This window comes from Telmatherina bonti, assembly GCF_933228915.1.
Source record: "Telmatherina bonti genome assembly, chromosome: 16".
Taxonomy (NCBI): domain Eukaryota; kingdom Metazoa; phylum Chordata; class Actinopteri; order Atheriniformes; family Telmatherinidae; genus Telmatherina; species Telmatherina bonti.
Window position 1 is genome coordinate 15,753,822 of NC_136614.1, and position 22,007 is coordinate 15,775,828.

Sequence of the window (22,007 nt, forward strand, 5' to 3'; positions counted from 1 at the left end):
CTATAAAATAAACTATTTTATCCTTTAACGTGCTCCCTGTGGTTACTGCCATGCCCAAGTGTGAAGAAATGTCAGCCATTCCTGGAAAAGGTGTTGCCAGCATGTTTTATGAACGTGGACTGCTAGTTTTGTTGTAAACTGTCGGCAAGTAGACAAATGGATTTAAGTAAAGTTTCGTGTTTTTCTGTTCCACTGAAAACTACTGAACACCAAGAGTGTGAAATTATTTCCTGACCTGAAGTAAAGCACAAGAATGAATTGGGATTTCCAGGAAACATGGATACTTTGGGTCATATCTATACGTAGAAAACGGTTAAAGCAGCCATGAAGTATGAAATTTTTCCTAAAACGTTCCCTTTATTTGGGTTTGCTAACGGAGTGGGAGTACCGCTGCCCTGCTCATTACACACATGCAGAAACTGGCTTTTTTTTTTTTGTGCTTTAAAAGATACTATTTTATTTAAATTTTTATTCAACCATTTTATTTGCCTCTTTATTAATAATTTTCTCTAAAAACATGTTATTTAGAACCTGAAAAGCAACGATGACACCATTATGAGAAATGCTGTATAAAGTTTTATTGACTACGATCAGAAACCTTACAAAGTTACACTTTTATATCGGGGAAAGGAAAACTTCAGGCATTGCAACAAAATTCCAGCTGAAATTGAAACCATCCTGAAAAATCTGTATCTGGTGACTCTTAGTTAGGCGAACTCCTCCTAAGGCCCAGCCTTCATCTCCACCGCGGCTTCATCATCTTGCTGGTTGTCATGACAGTCCGCATCAGACACGACGACGGCCTCTAAACCTCATCCTCGGAGTCGGCTGGTTCCTGCACCTACTGACGCCTTGGAGGACAAACTAGGACTGTGGTTCAGGCGACGCAGCAGATTGTGTTGGTTTGGTGTTTGCAGAATCTCCCGAATGCCGGCTGTCGTTGGGGACAGGCAGCTGCAGGAAGTGCTGCAGGGCCTGAGCCACCTTCGCTGGACAAATGTTGTAAACGGGATGAGTTGGAGCCTAAAAGTAAGAACAGGATGACAATATTGTATTCACTCAACCACAGAGTTTCATTGAATTTTCTTTTCCCGCTTGTAACCACGACAACTGGTTTAACAGGTTTAAACATGAGCCTCCCTTATTTTAACCTCACATTTGGATATGCAACTGCATTTGTGTGGGTTTGAATACACGTACCAACGCTCACTGTTCTTTTCAGGCTCCAGAAGACTTGTCTCTCATCGGCTTCACAGAAATAAAACTCAAATCGCACCATCGCTGCTGGATCCTCTGAACATGCATGTGCAGCTGATGATGCATGAAGCAGACTTACTGGAAACGAATGTCAGTAACTCACCAGGAACAGAGAAATAAGACGGACTGTGGGTACCATGTGTAACCACGTGTCATTCGTCTCATTTCTACCGCTTCTCTTTGCCGCTACGCTCATCGCCAAACATCTGCCTCAGCTTGTCTTTTCACACTTCAGATAAATGAAGCCTGACTGCAGCGAGCAGGTACATGTCACAATTAGGCTCAAATATGACTTTTGCAATTATGCTACGAGTCCAACAGAGTTTAACTCAGCCAATCAGACTTTCTTGTGGCTGTTTAGTTTCATATTATTTTTTTTATTTTTTTATTTTAATGGAACATTTTGGGATTGTTGTGGTTGTTTGCATGTAGTTTTAACCAGTCTCCATCTGTTCATAATCCCTGCACTGCATGCAACCATGAGGCTGTTTTTAGGTTGTTCAAATCTTTCTGGTTATTTATTCTGTTATTTATTTGTTCCTTCTTCAAGTCTTTTGTTTCTTTATTTTGTCCATTTCTGATAAAAGCCGTGGAGCACCGTTTCTCTGCTCAGTAATTTGTCCATGTATGTAAAGATTTGGTTGTTGAATTGTATCGCTAGAAGTCATGCCACAGTCTGCTGCTGGTCTATTAATCATACAGGAAGGCATAATAAAGAAGGAATTTTAGCTTTTATTGCATCTTGCAAGATGGTTAGAAGGGAAATTTTTGACCTGGACAAAGCAGCAGTAATTGTTTCCCTGTTTGACATTTAAATTGAGTCCAACCTTAAGAAAGATGCGAGTGGGAATTTTCCATGTAAGAAACAGGAAGTACTAAATGAAAAAAAAAACATCTTAAGCAAATTTCTTTTATATTCTCAGAAAGTTCCTTTTAAATTCTTTGCAGTTTCCAGAATATCAGATTTTTCTCCATATAGACAAATCAGTCCTCCCTGTTGCATGCTCACCAATCTGTTCTCCTCCTTGCCGAGGACCAGCTCGTGATGGAGGTCCAAATTTCCGAAATGCTGTGCGATGGAGAGGCCGCTCAGGCAGTAACATGTGTGGTAAAAGTCTCTGGATCTGCAAACACGAAGACATCATCCAGGATGGTGGCATGTCAGTCATATACATGAATATAAATGCATGAATCTGATTTAACTGTGTGTGTGTGTGTGTGTGTTTGTGTTTTTATGCGTGTGACTATGACCAGATGGTGTGGTACTGACTTGCCAGGCTTATCCAAAAGCCCCCCCACTGGATTCTGACAGCACAGGAGGATGTACTCCTGCAAAGCCTGCTGCTCAAACATCCACCGCTGCCGACTCAGCTCCAACTCTCCTGCACACACACAGTTCAGCCGCACCGTCACACATCTCTGTTACGTCATGCATTTCATTGGTTTGCGCAAATTACAGGAGGAATCTACTCTGTGTTTGGTTAAAACAAATATACAAGAGCTTATATTTGCTCTTGCCAGGTTCATCAGTATTGGGGGTCCATTGCATTTCATTGTCAAGTGTGAACATGCACTTCCACTGAGGTAAAAACTGAGAACACACAGTAAAACCAGGTCAAAATATCCTGAGAAATGCCACTTCCAGCTATTTTCATGACCATAAAACCACAAAAGTTGGCATCATATCTCGGGAACAGGATTGTGTGTTAGCGTGGAAAGGTGATGGTTCAGCTTCGGCGGGTTTCTGGGACTTTGGCTTCCCATAATGAAGCCTTATTTGGCATCTGCCTTCCTGCCATCCTGTCTCTTCTCTGAGCTCTCTCCAGTCTGTAAAAGTCAGACGTTGACTCTTGTCTCATCACTCCCTCCGTCATGTTTTCTCCCTTTCTCTTCCACCTCTTTGCTGAAATGGCCATGGTGTGTGTTAGCAGTGGAGAGTTTCTCCAATCTGAATCGGTTTCTTAGTGTGTCTACATTGGTCAAAGTTACAGCAACTATGACATCCTTTATCTACTTTGCACCTGTGTTTTTGAGGTGCCTTGATCAATATCATCACTATCTTTTAGCGGTTTATTCTATAAAACGCGAGCCGGGTGGTGCAGCCGCAGTTAGTAAACAGCCAACATGGTGGGAAGCAAGACAACGCGTGAAGAGGAGATATTTGGCGTGTGTAAGTTTTATGCGTTTTGTAAAAGATTGCAAAATTACAGACAATTTGTAAAGGATCAGATTTGCTATTTGTAAAAGGATCAGAGAAAAAGAATATGGTCCACATTTTTATTTTTTGTATTTATTTACGGCGCCAAACAGAAATTGCTTTAATGAGTGAATTATATAAGTTTAGAATGACATTTTTTTTAAAAATTAATCGAGGAAAAAAAAATTTTTTTGTCTATGACTTAGTGTTTATTAGGAAAAAACAATCCCTTATTTAAATCATATTGATTGCATCTTCTTTTTAAGTTGCATTTATGAAGTATCCATCCTTCACAGGGAAGGAGAGGACAACATAATTGTCATGTAATTTAGAAAGCAGATGTGGGCTTCTTAATCCTTTGTATTGTGTTGAATCGTTGTGGATCGCATCACAAATTGTTTGAAACTGCATAACATTGCATAAAGTCAAACCGTTGTTAAATCGTTAATCGTGTTGCGAAATGAGGGGTGAAGCAGATGGCATCATATTGTCAGAGGGAGCTTCAGTGTATGTTAATGTATCGTATCACTGGCAGCGTGTTGAGATGGAAATGGAATTGTCTTCAGTAGTGTGGACTTACATTCGTAGTGCACATCCAACATGACAAGTGTGTTGATATTCTGGTGTAATCAAGCTGTATGTAGCTATAATATATAATATATAATATAATATAACATATATATAAAATATATGTAGCTTTAATATGTAGCTGTCGTGTGATGCTCTAGGCTCATGGCTGTGAAGTAGTTTCTTCAGTCTTGAGTGGCTACAGAACACAGACAGCTCCAGAGATGTGCAGAATGAAAACCAGTGTGCGAGCCAGAAACCCAGTTTTACGGTTGGAAATGTATGAAGTGCTGCTTTAATATCACTTTAATTATGGAAGAACTCAAAAACACTATTTTTCACAAGGAATAAATCAGGAATCGCTCTGAAAACCAGATTTCAGCGATGATTAGGTACCATTCGCTTTGATCAGCTGGTAACCATGCTTATGTTTCACTAATTATAGTACCTTCTTTAAATAAAGCTCTGTGGAGCAGAGGCAAGAGTCCAGCTTGCCAGAAAGAGTAGCATCCGTCCACCAGCTTGTTACAGCGGCCTTGAAAACCTCCTTCGAAGCGCATCTGTCTGCTGACCACCCAGCGCTGAAGACGACAGGGAACAAAAAAACACATTAAACACAGCAACGAAACATCGCCGCAGCTTGTTTCAACGCCCGGGATTCCCAGTGAAGCTAAACGTGAACTCCATCACTTCAGGAGCAATTACACGTTAGAGGAATTCCTCTCCACAGCAGAGCTGAAATCCCTCACGGTCACACAGGACCAGAAAGTCCAGCCACAGCAGAGCCAAGTCTTAATATTTCATAAATGGAAAGGAAGGAATGTGCACTCTGGTTGCCATGGAAACCCCTAATCGACACATATTCAGTCTGCTGAGCTTGGATTGAATAATTATGGGATATTAGGTTTCATTAGAGATGGAGTCCAGTCTGCCTGAGGAAGGAGGAAGGAAGTTCATTTTATTAATTCAAGGGTTCATTTTAGACGCTGAAGATGGAAAAGGAAGGAGGAGGAGGAGGATGAGGAGGAGGTCCACCACAGCTAAGTCTCAGCACTATGCTGCTGTTTCACACCTTCATTTAAATGCCACTTTCAGCATTTCCACACTTTACATGGTCACAACAAGTTCACACTGCATCAGGGAATAATTTTCCCTCCGCTCTGCCTGACAGGTAACAGTCACAAGCAGCAGTAATAACCTGCAGTTGGATAATCAGCAGCATCCCATTTCAGGCTCAAAAGCAAACCTTTTCAGCTTTTTATTTTTTATTTTCCAAGCAGAAACATCTGTGAGCAGCTGTGAGATCTCTAAAGGACGAATCTTTTATTTAATGACTCGTAGTAAAACCAACAAAAAGTGAGAAAAGTGACAACACATGGTGTGTTTGGTTTCCTGATGCTTTCAAATTTGCTTCAGTCTCAAAGAAAACAACAGACTGTGTTGACAGGTAATCTGATCTTGTTAAAGACACGTTTTTACCCTGCAGTAGATCCAAGAAAACCGGATCCTAGTGGTCTGGGTTGATCCGATTTCCATCAGAACTTGAACCAAATTCTTCCATATCGTCACCGCGAGCCATTTCTGGACTTTGTTCTGTAGTTTGAGACCTGATTCGCAGGCGGACCGTGTCTGCTTTTTAAAAATCTGAATGAGAATTCATTTGTGCATTCACATCACCGCTAAACGAACTTGGCTTTCCAAGCAAGCAGATTCTGATCCGGATCAGAAAGGCTGATGTGAATGTGTCCTTTTGTTATTAGAAGTTTCACATGAAGCCAGATAATGCCAACACCACATGTCTGATAAGAGACAAGGTGTGGCTGCTTGGGGTGTTGATGGCTGAGATGAATCTCTCCTTTGTGACTGTAAATTACTGCAGCTCCAACTCCACCTGGACAACTCTACCAGCTAGTTAATAGCTGAGTTTTTAACCAAGCTGCTGCTGTAGAAGAACGACTGCATAAGGAGCACTTAGGAAACCTGATACTCCAACATACTGCACACAAGCTGTGGGATGTAAATTTGAAAAAAACAACAAAAAGCAGCAGACTGCTGGTGATAGACTTATCTCTCTCTTATCGCTCCCTTTTTTCTCGATAAGCCGAGCGTCAGCAGGCATCTGCCCTGCAGCATAACTAGAGACTTTCCTCACGATAAAGCTCTGTGGCTGCTGTTTTCATCCCTAACTTCAGAAGGAAAGAGAAAATGACTCCAGAATTTCAATGCAGACATCAACAAAGTGCCCCAGCACCGCCGGCTCAGGCCGACGCTGGAGAAACAATGGAAAGTTGTCGCATGAACAACACAAACACACATATAAAAGATGAGCTTCAAAATGTGGAAAAGTCGCTCTTCAATGATAAAAAATAATAGAATGAAATCTCTTTTCTGCTTTTGTTTGTAAATAGAAAATACTTCAGTAGAAAGACATCTGTCCCTGATAACGATGCATCTTCGGTGAAACAGAACGGAGTCGCAGAACGGAGGTTTCACTCACCAGCAAGGCTTTGAGATCCAGCATGTGCTCTTTGCCGAGGATGACGAGGGCGGCGGTGCCACAGAAAGTGTAACCGCCGTGGGCCTCCAAACCTGGAACGCCACTCAGACCGCCTTCCCAGTTCTGACACCTGCAGCGCAAAGAAACATTCACTCATCACAGGCAGTAAAACCACATCCTGGGTTGTGGGAAACCGGTAAGAAAAGACGTTCATAACGAGCTGTGTGTCGGATTTTATTCACCTCAGGATCCAGTTGGTCGTGTTCTCAAACAGATCGGCTGTAATGATGTTTGTAAGGGATGCTACAGAAGCTGCACAATAAGCACTCCTGTCGAAGGAAATGAAAATAAAACAGATTGATAGAGAAGAGTAAGGAGAGAGATGGACGAGCAGAAAATCTGCTGTTACTTTAGACGTCAGCAGAATAAACACAAACATCCATTTCTTAAAGCAGGGGGTCACCAGCTGGTCCAGGAGAGCGACCATCCTGCAGGTTTTACACTAGACTGAAATGAAATGGTTCCCTAAGAACATGCTGTCATCTTCTTCTAATGAGCCACTGATCTGGATCTGGATGATCTGGTGTGTTGTACCAAAGATAAACTAAAACAGCCTCAAGGTCCGGAGAGGGCGACCCCGTCTTAGAGGGTCATCTGCACCACGAAGCCATCTTGGACATTTTGTTTTCCCGTAAGACTTGTATAAAAGCTGCACCAGCGCAGCTGCTCTCCAAATATTTCACTGCATTGCAGCTTGGTGTGCCGGATAAATCCGTCCTTTTTAGCTTTATTTCTAAATAATTAAAAGATAAATATTCAGATATTCATAGAGAACGAAAACTGCAGCTTTTCACTTTAATACTTTTTTAAAAATTTTTTATTTTTTTATTGCCAACCGAATCCTTTACAGAATATATAAATAAAGAAATTGCCTAATTGTCTCCCGGTACTTTAATTAGTGAAGCGCCTTAGAAATTCTGCCCGGAGCCCCCCCCCCACTTCAAGCTGAAGACTTTATTCCTATAAATGGGTCATGAATGAATAATTCCAGAGCTAATGGAAGAAAATGTTGTTTGTTGTTCAGCTGAATTCACATCAAGTCTCACATGTTGCTACTTTCTTTCAGCTGCGTGGACGTTGGTAAACGTTACGTAAATGCTGCGAAATGTTGAGGGATGTTCTAGCTCCTCATTCACGTTTCATCACATCCCACTCTGCTCTCTGTGTCTTCATAAACACGGGAAGAACTGGGAAACATATTCCTGTGATCCAGTTTCAGCTAGACGTCGTATTTTAGGCTTGAGTCTGACTCAGATCACCATAGAAACTGGAGGAAACGCGATGCTGTCCTATGAAGTTGCTCCTTCATAGGACATGTTTAATGTGTCGCAAAAGCTGAAACGACCACGTTGAATAAAAATGTAAGAAATGCTGCTTAAGAGTCAGTGTTTGGTTTGGCCCTCCTGGGCCACGGCAGTGCCAGTCAGTTCATCCATCCTGTTGCTACTGCTTCAGGTCAGACTGCTGATGTCAGGCAGCGAGGACTTCAGCGTGCCAAGAGAAACTAGTTCCTAAATGTGTCTTGGGTCTCCGTGAGGCCGCCTCCTGTTGCAACGGGCCTCTCTTAGCTCCAGCAACGCATTTTTTTTTAACATTTATCTTTTCAGGTAAAATGTTTGAGAAACAATTATCATTTGCAAACATGACCAGGGAAAGACACCCCCCCCCCCAAATGAAAATACAAAAACAGAACATAAAACACACCAAAGGTAAAAACACAGACCATGAACATATGAATTATTTACAAAACGTCTTGTTTGCAAGACGTTTCCTTGATTTATATAAGTAAAGACTAAGTATGCAAAACGTGCTTTAATAAACATCATAAACAGAAAGTTGTAAAAAACAACAAAAAAAAAAAATCCAATAGGGACATTTTTGTGTATTGAACATTAAATAAAATCTGGGGGGAAGAAAAATAACAAAATTTATATTCTGGACTCTCACCTGACATCCACCTCCCCTCCAACGTGCATCACAAAGGAGCCATCTGGCTGCTTCACTGACCATAGGAAATCTAGCAGCTTCTCCCTGGAGAGGGTTGGCACACGGGGAGGATGATTGGGGGGGAGACAGGAGATACAAAGCATGATGAAAAAAATATAAAATTGTCCTTGAAATCCAATGGCGCACCAAGTCAAAATCACAAGTTCCCTTTTAAATGTGCTTCCAAGTAATGAAATATGATTGGAAATAAGTACTTTCATCCTGTTTGCCACGCAGAGAAAATAAAAAAGAAAGCATGTAATCACCTTCTCCTCATGCTCTCATTTGCTTAAATAACATGAACACGACATGCCTGCAGCGCGTCTTTATGACGGTTAAAATGTTGCAGTTATGATGTAAAGCAGTGCACAAAAACTCATAAGAGTAAAGGTGATTTAAAAATGAATTATTAACATTTAACATATTTAAGCTTTCAAATATGACGTACTGTTCTGATCAGCCAACAACATTAAGACCACTGACAGTTTGCTCTAGAAGAAAAAGGCAAATTTAACTGCAATATACAGCTGAATGGAAATAAAAACAATCTTTAAAGTGTACAAATCTGAGAATCTACAACATGTATGATAACGTGTCAGAGCATTGATAAAACAGTGTGACTGCTGTTGATCTCTCAGGAAAGCCAACTGCTGGGAGACTTTAACGGGGAGTGAGGGCTGGTTGTGTTTATCCGAGCTGGAAACTGGTTCCACATTCTGCATCATTTGTGTGACCAGGTGTCCCACTTTGGGCATCATCTCTCATCCCACAAACCGACGCAACGCTCTGCGTTTTTATAGACTTCATTCTCCAAATGTCAACACTGCACAATGCATGCGTCTAAGATTAGGCACATTTCCAAAAGCTCCCATCATAACGGCTTGCAACTGGTTTCACCATATTTTCTGCCTGGCAACACCCAGAGGGAGGGATTTAGAAACTAGAGGTGTGTATTGGCCAGAATCTGGCGACACGATATGTATCACAATACGGCCAACAATACGATATATTGCGATATTTCAGGATACTATAAGCAAGTAGTAAACACTGAACGCTGGTGAATGCTTGACATCAACTTACTGAATAAGAACGGATGATCTACATTTCACTGCAGAATGAATAAAAACACTGATCTAAATAAAGAAATAAAAATCTGCCTCGTCAATAAAGATAAGTTGTTTAATAAAATCCATGCAGAGCTTTTAATATTGTCACAGAAAATATTCTAATATTTCAATATTTTATTACACCGCTATTAGAAACCTCACAAATTTTGTCTGAATATCCTGGAAGCTGCATTAAAAAAGGAAAATGAGTTAGTTTGAAGTTAACACAACATGAATCTGACACGAAGCGAGTCGCCGCAGACTCACAGGAAAACACGCAACCAAAACAAACAGAAGTGCAGTTCTGTGCACGCATTTCAGCTGAAACTCAGACGATTATCAGGCAGATAAGACAACAAAAGGGACAACATGCTAGCTGTGGCATGTAGTCACTCTGTAGCCAAAACACAACAGGCACAGTTACAGATGAGCCTGCCGTTATGGAGACATGTTTATGTGATCTGGTTTTATTCTGCATTATATCAAAGCTTCATAAGTATTAGTATATGGAGTGCTCAGGCTGACCACGTCCACCATGAAAGAACCCACTCCATGCAAGTGATCTGATCTGATGAGTCATGTTTTCCTTCATATGATGTGAACAGCTGTGTGTGTGTGTGTGAACTGACAGTAAAATGACTTGGAAGAGTCCTGGCACTCATCTGGGTCTTTGCTCTTTTACATATAACCACGAGTCATCGCTGCAGCCTATGTAGTCCCAATTTACAGCATCAATATTCCTTGATAACGCTTTGAGGAAGATAGTGTCCTCGCCACCCTGAAATAAAGACTTCATTCATCACAGTCCACATCTTAAACATCAGAGCTGCTGGCAGCAACATGGGGACTGGAGCCACCTCACCTCACCTCACTACATACGACTTAAATATGACAACATTTCAGATTTCATATTAAAATTCATGTATTCAGTAATTCATAAAAAAAAGTACCACAAAGTGTCCAGGAGTTGTTTCAGATGAGGGAGAGTTCATATGCACTACAGTATACATGCATCCTAAAAACAGATAAACACACAAACTAAATAACATTGTTTCACAACCACTGGAGTTAAACTGTGGAACAACTTAAGTGAGAATATGAAGTTATATCCTACTCTTATCAAACTTAAAAATATCCTAAAAAAACCAAAAAAAAACATATATTACAAACGTAAAGACAGAATTACTTTGATTTATGAATAATGTATGTATGTGCATGTCTGTCTGTATATGTTTGTGTTTCATGTGTGCATATTTATACATGTACATGTATGTATGGATATACATACATGTACATGTGACTGTACATAATTATATGTATGAGGAAATTTAATTTAATTTGTGGAAATTATTACAAACACTTCAAATGTGGGAAATTATCTATTAAGTGAACGATTTAAGACACATAATCAACATTTTTTTAATTGAGTATCGTTAAGAAAATCAAATCACCATTTATTGGTGCGTTATAGTTCTTTTAAAGAAAAAAAAAAAAAAAGGGGAAGATATTACAAGAAAATTTCTTTTTCCCGCTCCTTTTCAAGCACGGCGCTCTGTATTGTTCTGTTTTTTTTGTACAGTAAACTCTTGTTTTACCTTTTGTATGACCATGTGGGAAATAAAAATTTCTGTGGCATTTTAAAGGAAATTTGGCTTTAGCTCTGCATGTATGACGAAGTGAATCTTTAAGTCTGCCTTTTCTGCAGAGTTAAAGTCCGTTCGGCTAGGAAATGTGCCTGTGTGATGATGACTGTACCTGTTTATAACACTGTAGGCCTCCTCAGTGCCGATGATGCAGAGGGCATTGACAGCAGCATAGGTGGGTGCAAGGTGGGCGTGCTGCCCCGGGCCTCCAGCAAACCCCCCTGTCGGGCTTTGACATCGCGCCAAAAACTGACACACACTGGAGAGGAGAGATTCAGAGGTTATTATTCATATATTTGACTACAGATATTTAATTACTTCTTACAAGAGCTAAGAATCAATGCCCCGATCATTAGTGATGTAAGTTTCTAAATCTTGCAGCTCTGCTCATATATTGTTGGAGTTCTGTTTGGTTTATTGCAAGCATAAAAAAGTCCTCTAGTCAGCTGGTGCCTTTGGACAAACAGGAGAGGAGACGAGCTGCATATGGAAATGGGCTGATTTCCAACAGCACATGATGAATTTGCATACTGCGTCTTGTAGTATTATTTTGCATAAAAGAAGTCAGCTGGGCTCACTCCTCTTCTCAGAAGCACAGCAGAGTATTTTACTTGAGCAGACGAGTCACACGGGACGGTTTCAGCTGTTTTCTTTCTGCCCAGTCTCAGACCAGCACGGTCCTCTCATCCTCCGCCATGAAGAGGAATCAGAAAACTGCAACTCCACCTGCAGCCAACTGAGTTGGAAGGGAAGCCGACATTAACTTTGCCCAACCAGCCCGGTACTGACGTGAGAGTCGTCATGGGACAGAGCGAGCGATCTGTTATAGAGCGGCATTGTTAGAAATCCTTGAACGGAGCCTGTGTGTTGGTGTACGCGAGCACGAGGGCGTCGCGCTGGCGCAGTGCCGTGCCAGCCGGTGGTGCTGGCACACCTCACAGTAATAATGAGAGCGTGGGCTGGTGGGCCTGGCATCGCTTCCCATTACGTGCTTCTGCAAAGTGTTACTTTGGAAAGGCAGTAATTTTATCAGATGACATCTTTGGATGTTTAATGTGGGTGAACATTTCTAAAAATGTATGCTGTCAATTATCAATTACCAGGCAAAGCGGTTCAATATAAGCCCTCGTTTGGCTGCCTCTGCCGTCGAAACAAACCGTGAGAGGTTTATTACAGAGGAAAATGAAAATGAACTCAGGTCAACAACTGATTAACAACGAGGCATCATTAGTGTTGGCAGTTCTCTGGGAGAAAAATGACTCATGCTTTCATCACAGCTGCTACTTTGAGAAGTTAGGGTCATTTTTCACTAAAATTATGTCAACTCACAGAAATATATACTGGATTTTTACAGCCCAAAACAATTAAATAAAGAGTTAATGAGCCGTGCAAGTACACGATGATCACAATGTAATCCATTTAATTGAATTAACCATTTAATATTTAAATTAAATCAAATTACCCTTAATAAGGGGCTTTAATGAATTTTAGTTAAAAACTCCACCTACCTGAGTCATATCTTTCACTTGGTTTGTGATGCCAAAATTAAGCGTTTATTTTTATGTCATTACTATTTTGACACTTTCACTGTTATTACTGTTTTATTAACTATTTGTCCTTCGTTTGTTTATTATTCTAATTATTGCTACAAGGGGAAAAAAAATGCAAAGAAAGATTTTTTTTTCTTTTTTTTTCATGTCATTTAAATTTTTATTGTTCATAAAAATGTGGAAATGCTTCACAAATTTGCGTGTCATCCTTTCACAGGGGCCACGCTAATCTTCTCTGTATCAATCCCAATTTTTCAGATGTACCACCGAAGTGAGCACGGAGAAAGATTTTTTAGCACATACATGAACATTTTTTCTTGGGATTTAATTCTCGCCTTCGTTTTGCTTTATTTTGCATAGTTTCACTTCAAGATTCTGTTTTCTTTGCCTTTTCACATTTTAGAAAACATTTGGTTGAAGGTTTATGCCAGAAAAACAAGGACCTGAACAATCATCTGTTACGGTTTAATCCAGCTGAATAAAATAAAGAGTCTCTGGCAGAGAACAGGCTTTAAAGAGGTTCAGCTCCTGCTTCTACAGAACATGAATATGTCTTTCAGCTACTCACTCTGAGGCAACAGCTGCAGGAATCGGCTCCTCTAGTAACTCCAAACTGTGAAGAATCCAGAAGCAAAGCCACGGTCTGCTGGCATCCAGACACTACACACACACACGCAGCAACACACACACACACACACACAGGATGAAATGGGCATCAGGTGTGCAATTACAGCAATAAATGAAGGAGTGAGATCAGCCAATCAGAAGCAGAGATGATTGAAAACAATTCTGTCAATCAGAGGTGATGCAGCACACACACACACACACACACATCACATTTAATTCTAGTCTCTCTCGAGGTTTCAGGTGTGACGATGGAGGGAAACAACAACACACAGAAAAGATCATCTGTAAATAAACCTGAGTAGGAACTTGCAGGGAAACACCTTGTTGCTTCTGCCTTCTTACAACACACACATCCGAAAGCAGATAATTCACGTGTTCCTCCTGAACTGGAGAAGGTTCTGTACCTCGTAAGCGTCTGATAAGTGACGTAAGCCCTTCTTGAGATACTGATAGTGTTGTTCTCGCAGCAACGTTGGCCTGAAGAACAAACAAGTTGGAAAGATTAAAGACAAACGACAGAACTGGTCTCAGTAGTTTTACCAGTTTAAATGTGTGAAACTTCAAGTTAAGAAACAGAATAAAAAGTTTTACATAAACAGCTGCTGACTGAATAAAGAAAACTGTAGAAATAAACAACCTGATGAAATGAGGTTTTTCCAAGAGAACTTTCATGTGTTTATTACATGCTTCAGGCACTTCAGCCTAATTTATTAATGGCAGAACAACAGCGTTAACAGATTAAATGAATTAGCAGTAGAGAAGTGTTCGATCCTGGAGCTGAAAGAATTTACAGCAACATCATTTCCTGCCGTAGCACCCCTTCTCAGCGGGACAGCCTCCCCCAGATGTAGCTAAACCCACTCAGGAAAGACTTGAGGAGCATGAAGCGAAGCTTTCTACAAATCCCCTAAATCCCACAGATCAAGTATCTACATGATGCAGAGGAATAAACCTCATAAACTAAGGCTTTAAATGACCCGAAAACACCAAATGTAAGGCAGCAGGAAATGTGCCAGTTGTTTTGGCTGCATGATGACCAGTAGTTTTGTTGCAGTTTGCATCACAAGTACTTTTAGATGCGAAATATATGGACATGAAATAAAACTGGAACATTTTCTTTCCTGAGCAAATTGAGCGTTTTGTAGCCATGCACGCTGCACACGACAGAATGGAGAACACCGAAACACTGAGTCAAAAGCAGTGGGTGCACATGTGCACCACAGGAAGGACTCTGCAACTTTCAGATGCGTCTCTAGCTCACGACAGCAAATGCATTCGTGATTCAATAATCTACTGACACTCCCACCCTCCTCTGCACCCACCCAGTCCCTTTCTCTGCTTGCCCTTTTCATGCGGCATTTGCTACCCCCATGTTGCATCTTCCTACACAGGGTTAGTCAGAGATCATTATCGGAGTTTTCATTGCAGAAGATAGGCACCACAATGGGAGAGCACTGCTCAGCAGCTAAACAGCCGATCTGCCCACCATATCATACGGGGAATCACAGAAGCCTTTGAAATGTGAACGAGGCCTCGTTGCAAAAGTAAACCAATCATTTTGGCATCAAGTTGATTTCAGACGCCCACCATCCTAAAATGTGAGTCTTAGGATATAATCTGGTATTAGCTGCTAGCTCTATATAGGCCTTAAAAAGATTAAAGGGTAGAAATGAAGGAAAAAAGCCTTTTCTGTATTAATTAGTGTGTTTTTGCATGAAGTCAAAACCAACCATTCAATTCAACTTTATTTGTATAGCGCCACTTCACAACAATGTTGTCACAGGGCACTTTACATACACGAATCAACATACACATCATTTCGAGCCAATTCATACATATCCTATAATAGAAACCAACATCGAGTCATGACTTCAATCCAATCTCCCATCCTGAGCATGCACGCGGCGACAGTGGGAAGGAAAAAAACTCCCTTTTAACAGGAAGATATATATATATATATATATATATATATATATATATATAAGAAAGAAAACTAACAAACATGGCATTTTGTAGCATCATTTTACTCAGTCATCTAGCCTGTTTTCCCCTTATCGCCACCTAACATCACTAAGTTTTAAACTAATTTCTTTTTGCTTCGCTGTTATCATCAAATCTCATCATTAGCCACACAGCTCACTTAGCTAACACAGTACTGGTGTTCTACAAATACTAGTAATGTTCTGTATACTGATAAGAAAATCTATCTGGAGTTCAATTCTTTACTGGTTAAAAGATAGAAATGTCAACCCCCCCAGCTGCTCTGGTGACTGTAGGGAAACACACTGTAGGGAAAATACGGGGTGATCTAAGCATCCCTGAGTTATGTTGCCATTGGCTTAGAATGCTGACGGACGTCCCACGATGCACTGGGCTCTTCCTTTTCATCTTTCTGCTCCTGATCTTCCATATAGAAACAAGTGACAGAATCATTTAAAGTATTTCTCCTCTTTCTGCAGGTCTTCCTGGATGAAAATTGCAGTGCATGTTGGTTTTTCTTTCCTGTGCAGGTGGCTACCTTCCCCGAGTCAAGTTCTGCTGGAGGTTTTTCCTTCCCACTGTCGCCTTGTGCGTGCTCAAGATGGGGGTCTGGATCAAAGTCAAGATTCAATGCAATCTGTTGGTTTTCCCTTCTCAAGCTATTTATTATGGACTGGTTTGAACTGATGTGTCTGTAAAGTGGAACTACACAGATAAAGCTGAAATGGATTAAACATATTGGCCATATAAAAAGCAGTTCTGTTAGCTGCTTAAATGCAGAGATATGAAATAAAAGGGAACTCTGAAGTTTATGAGATGGAAAGGATTTCTTTCTTTTAGTTCTGAACAGACCAGCAACAGTTAAGTTCTGCAGAAAAATGTTTTAACAAACTAGGCCAGCTCAATAGATGAGCCTTCGCTTGTGCCTTGAAGAGGGATCCGTAGCCAACCAGCTGTTTGCTCCAGCTGCAGATGGGGGAAATTTGAGTATTTGACAATAAAAAAAAAAGGCCATTCAAGTATGTTTCTTAGTTTAGAGTCAACTCGTTATAACCCACTGGAATCAAGGTGTAAATAAGCAGAGGAAAAAGCAGCTGCTGTGCCTGTGTTCATTTGATTAAAGCTTGTCACACACATTTCATTAAGAACTCCGCAAATTGTGTCAATTTGTGAATAAAAGGCCATAATGCAGCTTTTATTCTAATTTCAACTAATGTCAAGTATTAAAAGCAAACAAACAAGTTCTCAAATGGTTTTGTAGCATTATCTGTACTGCTAAAATCTGAACAAATCCATGCTGTAGAGAACAAGGTGATGCTTTCCACTAAATGCATGACCTCTTCTGATTAATACCATTAATTATCCAGCTGCACAAAATGCATTTCCACGCTGGCTGCAGTTCCAGAGGCTAACAGAACCAGCATTTGGCATAAAAATGGGATGACTCACCCCACTGAGCAGCGATGACAGCTGATAGCAACAAACATGGGCTGATCAACACAGCATTTAAATAACAGCACAGCCATCAGCCGGTGAGTAACATCTTTGGAAATGTCTCATAATGACTGAAAATGTTTAACGTTAACGACAGCCCAGTGAACAGATGACCATCACAGCATCTGACATTTGTAAACATGTTTGTCTGAACTCCGCTGTAGATGCTTCAGCAATGCTTTTAGGACACGGTGAATTTAGGCCAGGCCAATTTAGTGTCCTGATTTCACAGAATTACTGGAACCATTTTGGAAGAGTCACATGAATCAAAAGCACCACCTCTGTTAAAGAGCCCGTGATACACTTAGAGGCAAGTTAAAACACAACATTACATTCACACTGCAGGGTTTTTATTTTAATTATTGACATTAATTTTTTTCACTTGGTTGTCAGATGTGACCTTATCAGATCCCAGTGTGGGGGGGGATCTATGACCCACAAGACAAGATAAGATAAACTTTATTTATATAGCGCTTTTCATAGACACAAGGTCACAAAGCACAATAAAACATAGAAAACCGGCAACGTGTGAAAAAAATAAAAAATAAAAACAGTGTAAATACAGGAGTCTAAGACCAACAAGCACAAAGGAGGATCTGTTTCCAACCTGCTGTGTAATCTGAGCCCAAAAACATGAGACAATAATGTTCCGTCAGTTGTTTACCTTTAATCTTACCATGTCCAGTCTCTGTTGGTGCAGTTATTGTGATGTCAGTTTCGCTTCAATGGTGTAAAATTCAAGTGAAATGTTACATGAGTGTTCATATTGATAAAGAAATGCATTTGGTTTAGCACCACATGTGAAAGTGGCATGGGTCAGATGTTTGTTCTGTTCAGACTGGATTAAAAAGCTCAGATAAGGGTCAAATATGGGCCAAAAAGTCCAACTTTTGCTACAGTTAGTTCTTCTAGAGAAGTCTGACATTGATGTTCAGAGAAGCACATTTTTCTCATACCGTGGTGGTCTAATCACCTTCTGTTTGGACCTCCTGTCTCTTTAAAATGCTCATTTAAAGGATGACTTCAAGAAACTACTTTCAAATAGCTCAAAAATCCTAAAAACCTAAAAAAAAAAAAAAAAAAACTACAAGTAAACAAGATCAGTTAGACTGGAATTACGCTACACTTTCTGTAGGCGTCTTCTGAATAAAAGATGTGATACTGAAACTTTGCGTATTTATGAAGTCAGCAGAGACTACAGGTACTTACTGGGGTAAACTGTGAATTTGCTTGTAAACATTGATGACTTCTTCAATGCTGCTCTCCACTTTTTTCTACATAAAAAAAAAGGAATTGAGGAGAGAATTATCAAGAATAGTCAGAAGATTAATATTACAACAGACAACAAAAGATCATTCTTTCATACATACCAAATTATTTCCATTTTTATTCAATTTGTGAGAAAGATTATAAAATATTGCGCAACACGGATTAAAATCTAGATTTAGGGTATTTCTATTAAGATGCATACAGACCTGGCCTCAGTGTTTCAGATCACTTTTTTTTTTTAAGGTTAAAGTTTCAGAAATCCACAGATTAAAAAAAAAGACAATTATCTCTGCTTAATGTTGCATGTTGTTAATTCATCTAAATTATAATCAAATTTATCTACACCAAATCATCTATAATCAAGTGATCTGAATTAAAAAACAAAACCACCCGGAGAACACTCAAAACTTTCCACATCCATTTTGAGGTTTCTGTTGTCTTTTTGTGTAACTATTTTTTTACACACATTGTTTACTTGCCAGTAGACAGAAATGAAGCAGTCAGTTTCACCGGAGAGGAATTAACTCAACAATAAATTATCCCAAATTATGGTAAAGGCTCTCACGCTGAGCTGAAACGACAAGAATCCAGATTAATTTGGAGAATTCTATCAAATGTATCATTTACTTTAGTTGGCTTCTGGCTGTCTTCAGTATGTGGTCATGTTTAAATGCATATGATCTAAAAACATTGTTCAGTCCCTTCCAAGATAAAATGATGCATACTGATCACAACTACCAAGATCATAAAAAAAGATTTGTAACTTGTAAAGTGAAAATTATGTTTACAATAATTTTAAATCACAGTGCACAGTATGGATCCAACATTATAGATTTATGTTGTTTGTCTTGTTCCTTGTTTGTGTAGTTTCATTTCTTTCAGTAAGATCCACTTCCTCCCATCTCTCCACTTCTTCACCATATTTGACCATCATTTTAGCCAAACTAATCTAGATGGCAGGAGCACATAAGAAAAGAACTTTCTGCACGAGACAGAGTTCCTTTTCCTGCATGCAAATTGACATCTAGTGCCTTCATATCCTCCATGTATCGACGAGACTCACATCAGATTTCACAGACTGAAGTTATGATCCCTTAAAACAAAGCTAATATTTTCCTCTCAAATTTAATTTCAAGTTTAACTTATAGAAAGATCTTATTTCTCCAATATCTTTATGAGAATCACTGACAGACAGGTCGAAAAGAAAATGATTATTAACTCCAATACAACTAAAGATTGCTATAATTTATGTACCTGTCTTGAACAAAAAAAAAACCCAATAGGGTTACGTTGGATTTATGCATCATTTAACACTACAATAGCCTTTCAATAATAATAATTTAATAATGTAATGATAATAATGCAATGTCCTTTCATTTAATTTCATTTGTGGAATTATAATGATTGAATCATCTAAAAGAGAAAAAGAAACAAATAGAAAGAGGGTCTCTGAATTCATCCCCACGGACCTGGGTGACCTGAATCACAAACCAACAGACTGTAGGATATCTAAAAGAAACAAAGACATGCTTTTCTAAAGCCCTATAAACAGCATTCTGTTCAAACTTCACAGTTTTATTACTTAAGGAAGAGCAAACTGAAATGAATAAAACTTAATCTTATTATGACTTAATGCTTGCTAAGTAGAGGCTAAAGTTTGCTAACTGAAGCTGGATAAATGCAAGATAAACACTGCAAACCAATTTATGCTCTTTTATCCAGTCGGGTGGATGAATAAAATGGAGTGTACGACAACAGAACCGTTTTAGACATTTTCCAGAGAAAAATCCACCCTAATGTTTACAGCAACACATTAGCATTAGCCACATTAGCCCACTGAGCTAATCACCTGCTCGACTGAAGTCACCGTTTCCATACCGTCGTCAACACACATTTCTGCGGGGTGGTTCTCACGGAAGCACCGCAAGGGGGTCGGCAAGCCGTCCATGGTGACAACAGTACCCGATATGACCAGAAATGATGAGAATTAAACAACAGCGTTACTTTGTTTTGGTAGTTCTCTCACTTTCACCTGTCTCTCCTCGCTTCCTACTCAGGTTGGAGCGAGCGGATGTTGCGTAACAGCAGCTACGGCATCTTCAAAGGAACAAACTTCTCTCCGTCTCCACCAGGCAAACTCTATCCCACTGGAAGGAAATGAAATGTAGATAAATGTTGAATTGAGATATCTATGTTTTATTTTAGACTCCCAGCTCAGCTTAAAAATAAGAAAACGGATAAAAGAAAAATGTGTGTCATACCTTGAAAAAAAATTTGTCCAATTTCAGGTATAGAAACTGATTGACAACAAGGGCACAAAATTTTCATGAATGCAATGCTTTGATTCATTTGTCATCTAGTAGCCTATATCATGTTGGGTCACAACTAAACAGGACAGCTGGAAGCTGGAATCGGTTTATAAACAAGTACTGGGGATCTTGGAAAGGAAAACGCGACACATCACTGTACTCTCAAAACAGTGTGGTAAACTTCAAAATTACATTACATATGCAAATTATTCAGGTTTACTTTCAAAGATTATCAGTAATATGGCCCCTCCACCGCTTAAAAATATTGAAATAACATCTGACTATATATATATATATATATATATATATATATATATATATATATATATATATATATATATATATACATATATATATACATATATATATATATATATATATATATATATATATATATATATATATATATATATATATATATATATATATATATACATATATATATATACATATATATATATATATACATATATATATATATATACATATATATATATACGTGTGTATGTGTGTGTGTGTGTGTGTGTGTGTGTGAAATGGAGATGTCCACTGACTGACAATCAATTCCACATCCAGTTGTACAAATGGAATAGACAACAGGTGGAAATTATCGGCAGGTGGCAAGACACACCCAATAAAGGATTGGTTCTGCAGGTGGTGACCACAGACCACTTCTCAGTTCCGATGCTTTCTGGCTGATGTTTTGGTCATTTTTGAATGCTGGCGGTGCTTTCACTGTAGTGGTAGCATGAGACGGAGTCTACAACCCACACAAGTGACTCAGGTAGTGCAGCTCATCCAGGATGGCACATCAATACCAGCTGTGGCAAGAAGGTTTGCTGTGTCTGTCAGCGTAGTGTCCAGAGCATGGAGGCGCTACCAGGAAACAGGCCAGTACATCAGGAGATGTGGAGGAGGCTGTGGGAGCGCACCAACCCAGTACCAGGACTGCTACCTCCTTCTTTGTGCAAGGAGGAACAGGAGGAGCACCGCCAGAACCCTGAAAAATGAGCTCCAGCAGGCCGAAAATGTGCATGTGTCTGCTCAAACAGTCAGAAACAGACTCCATGAGGCTGGTATGAGGGCCCGACGTCCATAGGTGGAGGTTGTGCTTACAGTCCAACACCGTGCAAGATGTTTGGCATTTGCCAGAGAACACCAAGATTGGCAAATTTGCCACTGGCGCCCTGTGCTCTTCCCAGATGAAAGCGGGTTCAGACGTGACAGAGTCTGGAGACACCGTGGAGAACGTTCTGCTGCCTGCAACATCCTCCAGCGTGACCGGTTTGGCAGTGGGTCAGTAATGGTGTGGGGTGGCACTTCTTTGGAGGGCCACACAGTCCTCCATTTACTCGCCAGAGGTAGCCTGACTGCCATTAGGTACCGAGATGAGATCCTCAGACCCCTTGTGGGACCATATGGTGGTGCGGTTGGCCCTGGGTTCCTCCTAATGCAAGACAATCTA

General features: G+C 39.9%; 1 protein-coding gene across 1 annotated transcript; it reads right to left on the bottom strand.

Annotated features, from left to right (window-relative positions):
- Window positions 1-597: 597 nt before the first annotated feature.
- fntb (farnesyltransferase, CAAX box, subunit beta) lies at window positions 598-20,275 on the bottom strand. The gene is made up of 12 exons (XM_079255759.1): window positions 20,083-20,275; window positions 18,174-18,238; window positions 13,895-13,967; window positions 13,432-13,523; window positions 11,426-11,572; window positions 8,526-8,609; window positions 6,761-6,847; window positions 6,519-6,648; window positions 4,470-4,602; window positions 2,528-2,639; window positions 2,267-2,381; window positions 598-1,023 (listed from the first exon to the last, which is right to left on the bottom strand). The coding sequence occupies exons 1-12, from the start codon at window positions 20,179-20,181 to the stop codon at window positions 865-867; spliced, it is 1,296 nt and encodes a 431-aa protein (XP_079111885.1). The 5' UTR covers window positions 20,182-20,275; the 3' UTR covers window positions 598-864.
- Window positions 20,276-22,007: the final 1,732 nt, after the last annotated feature.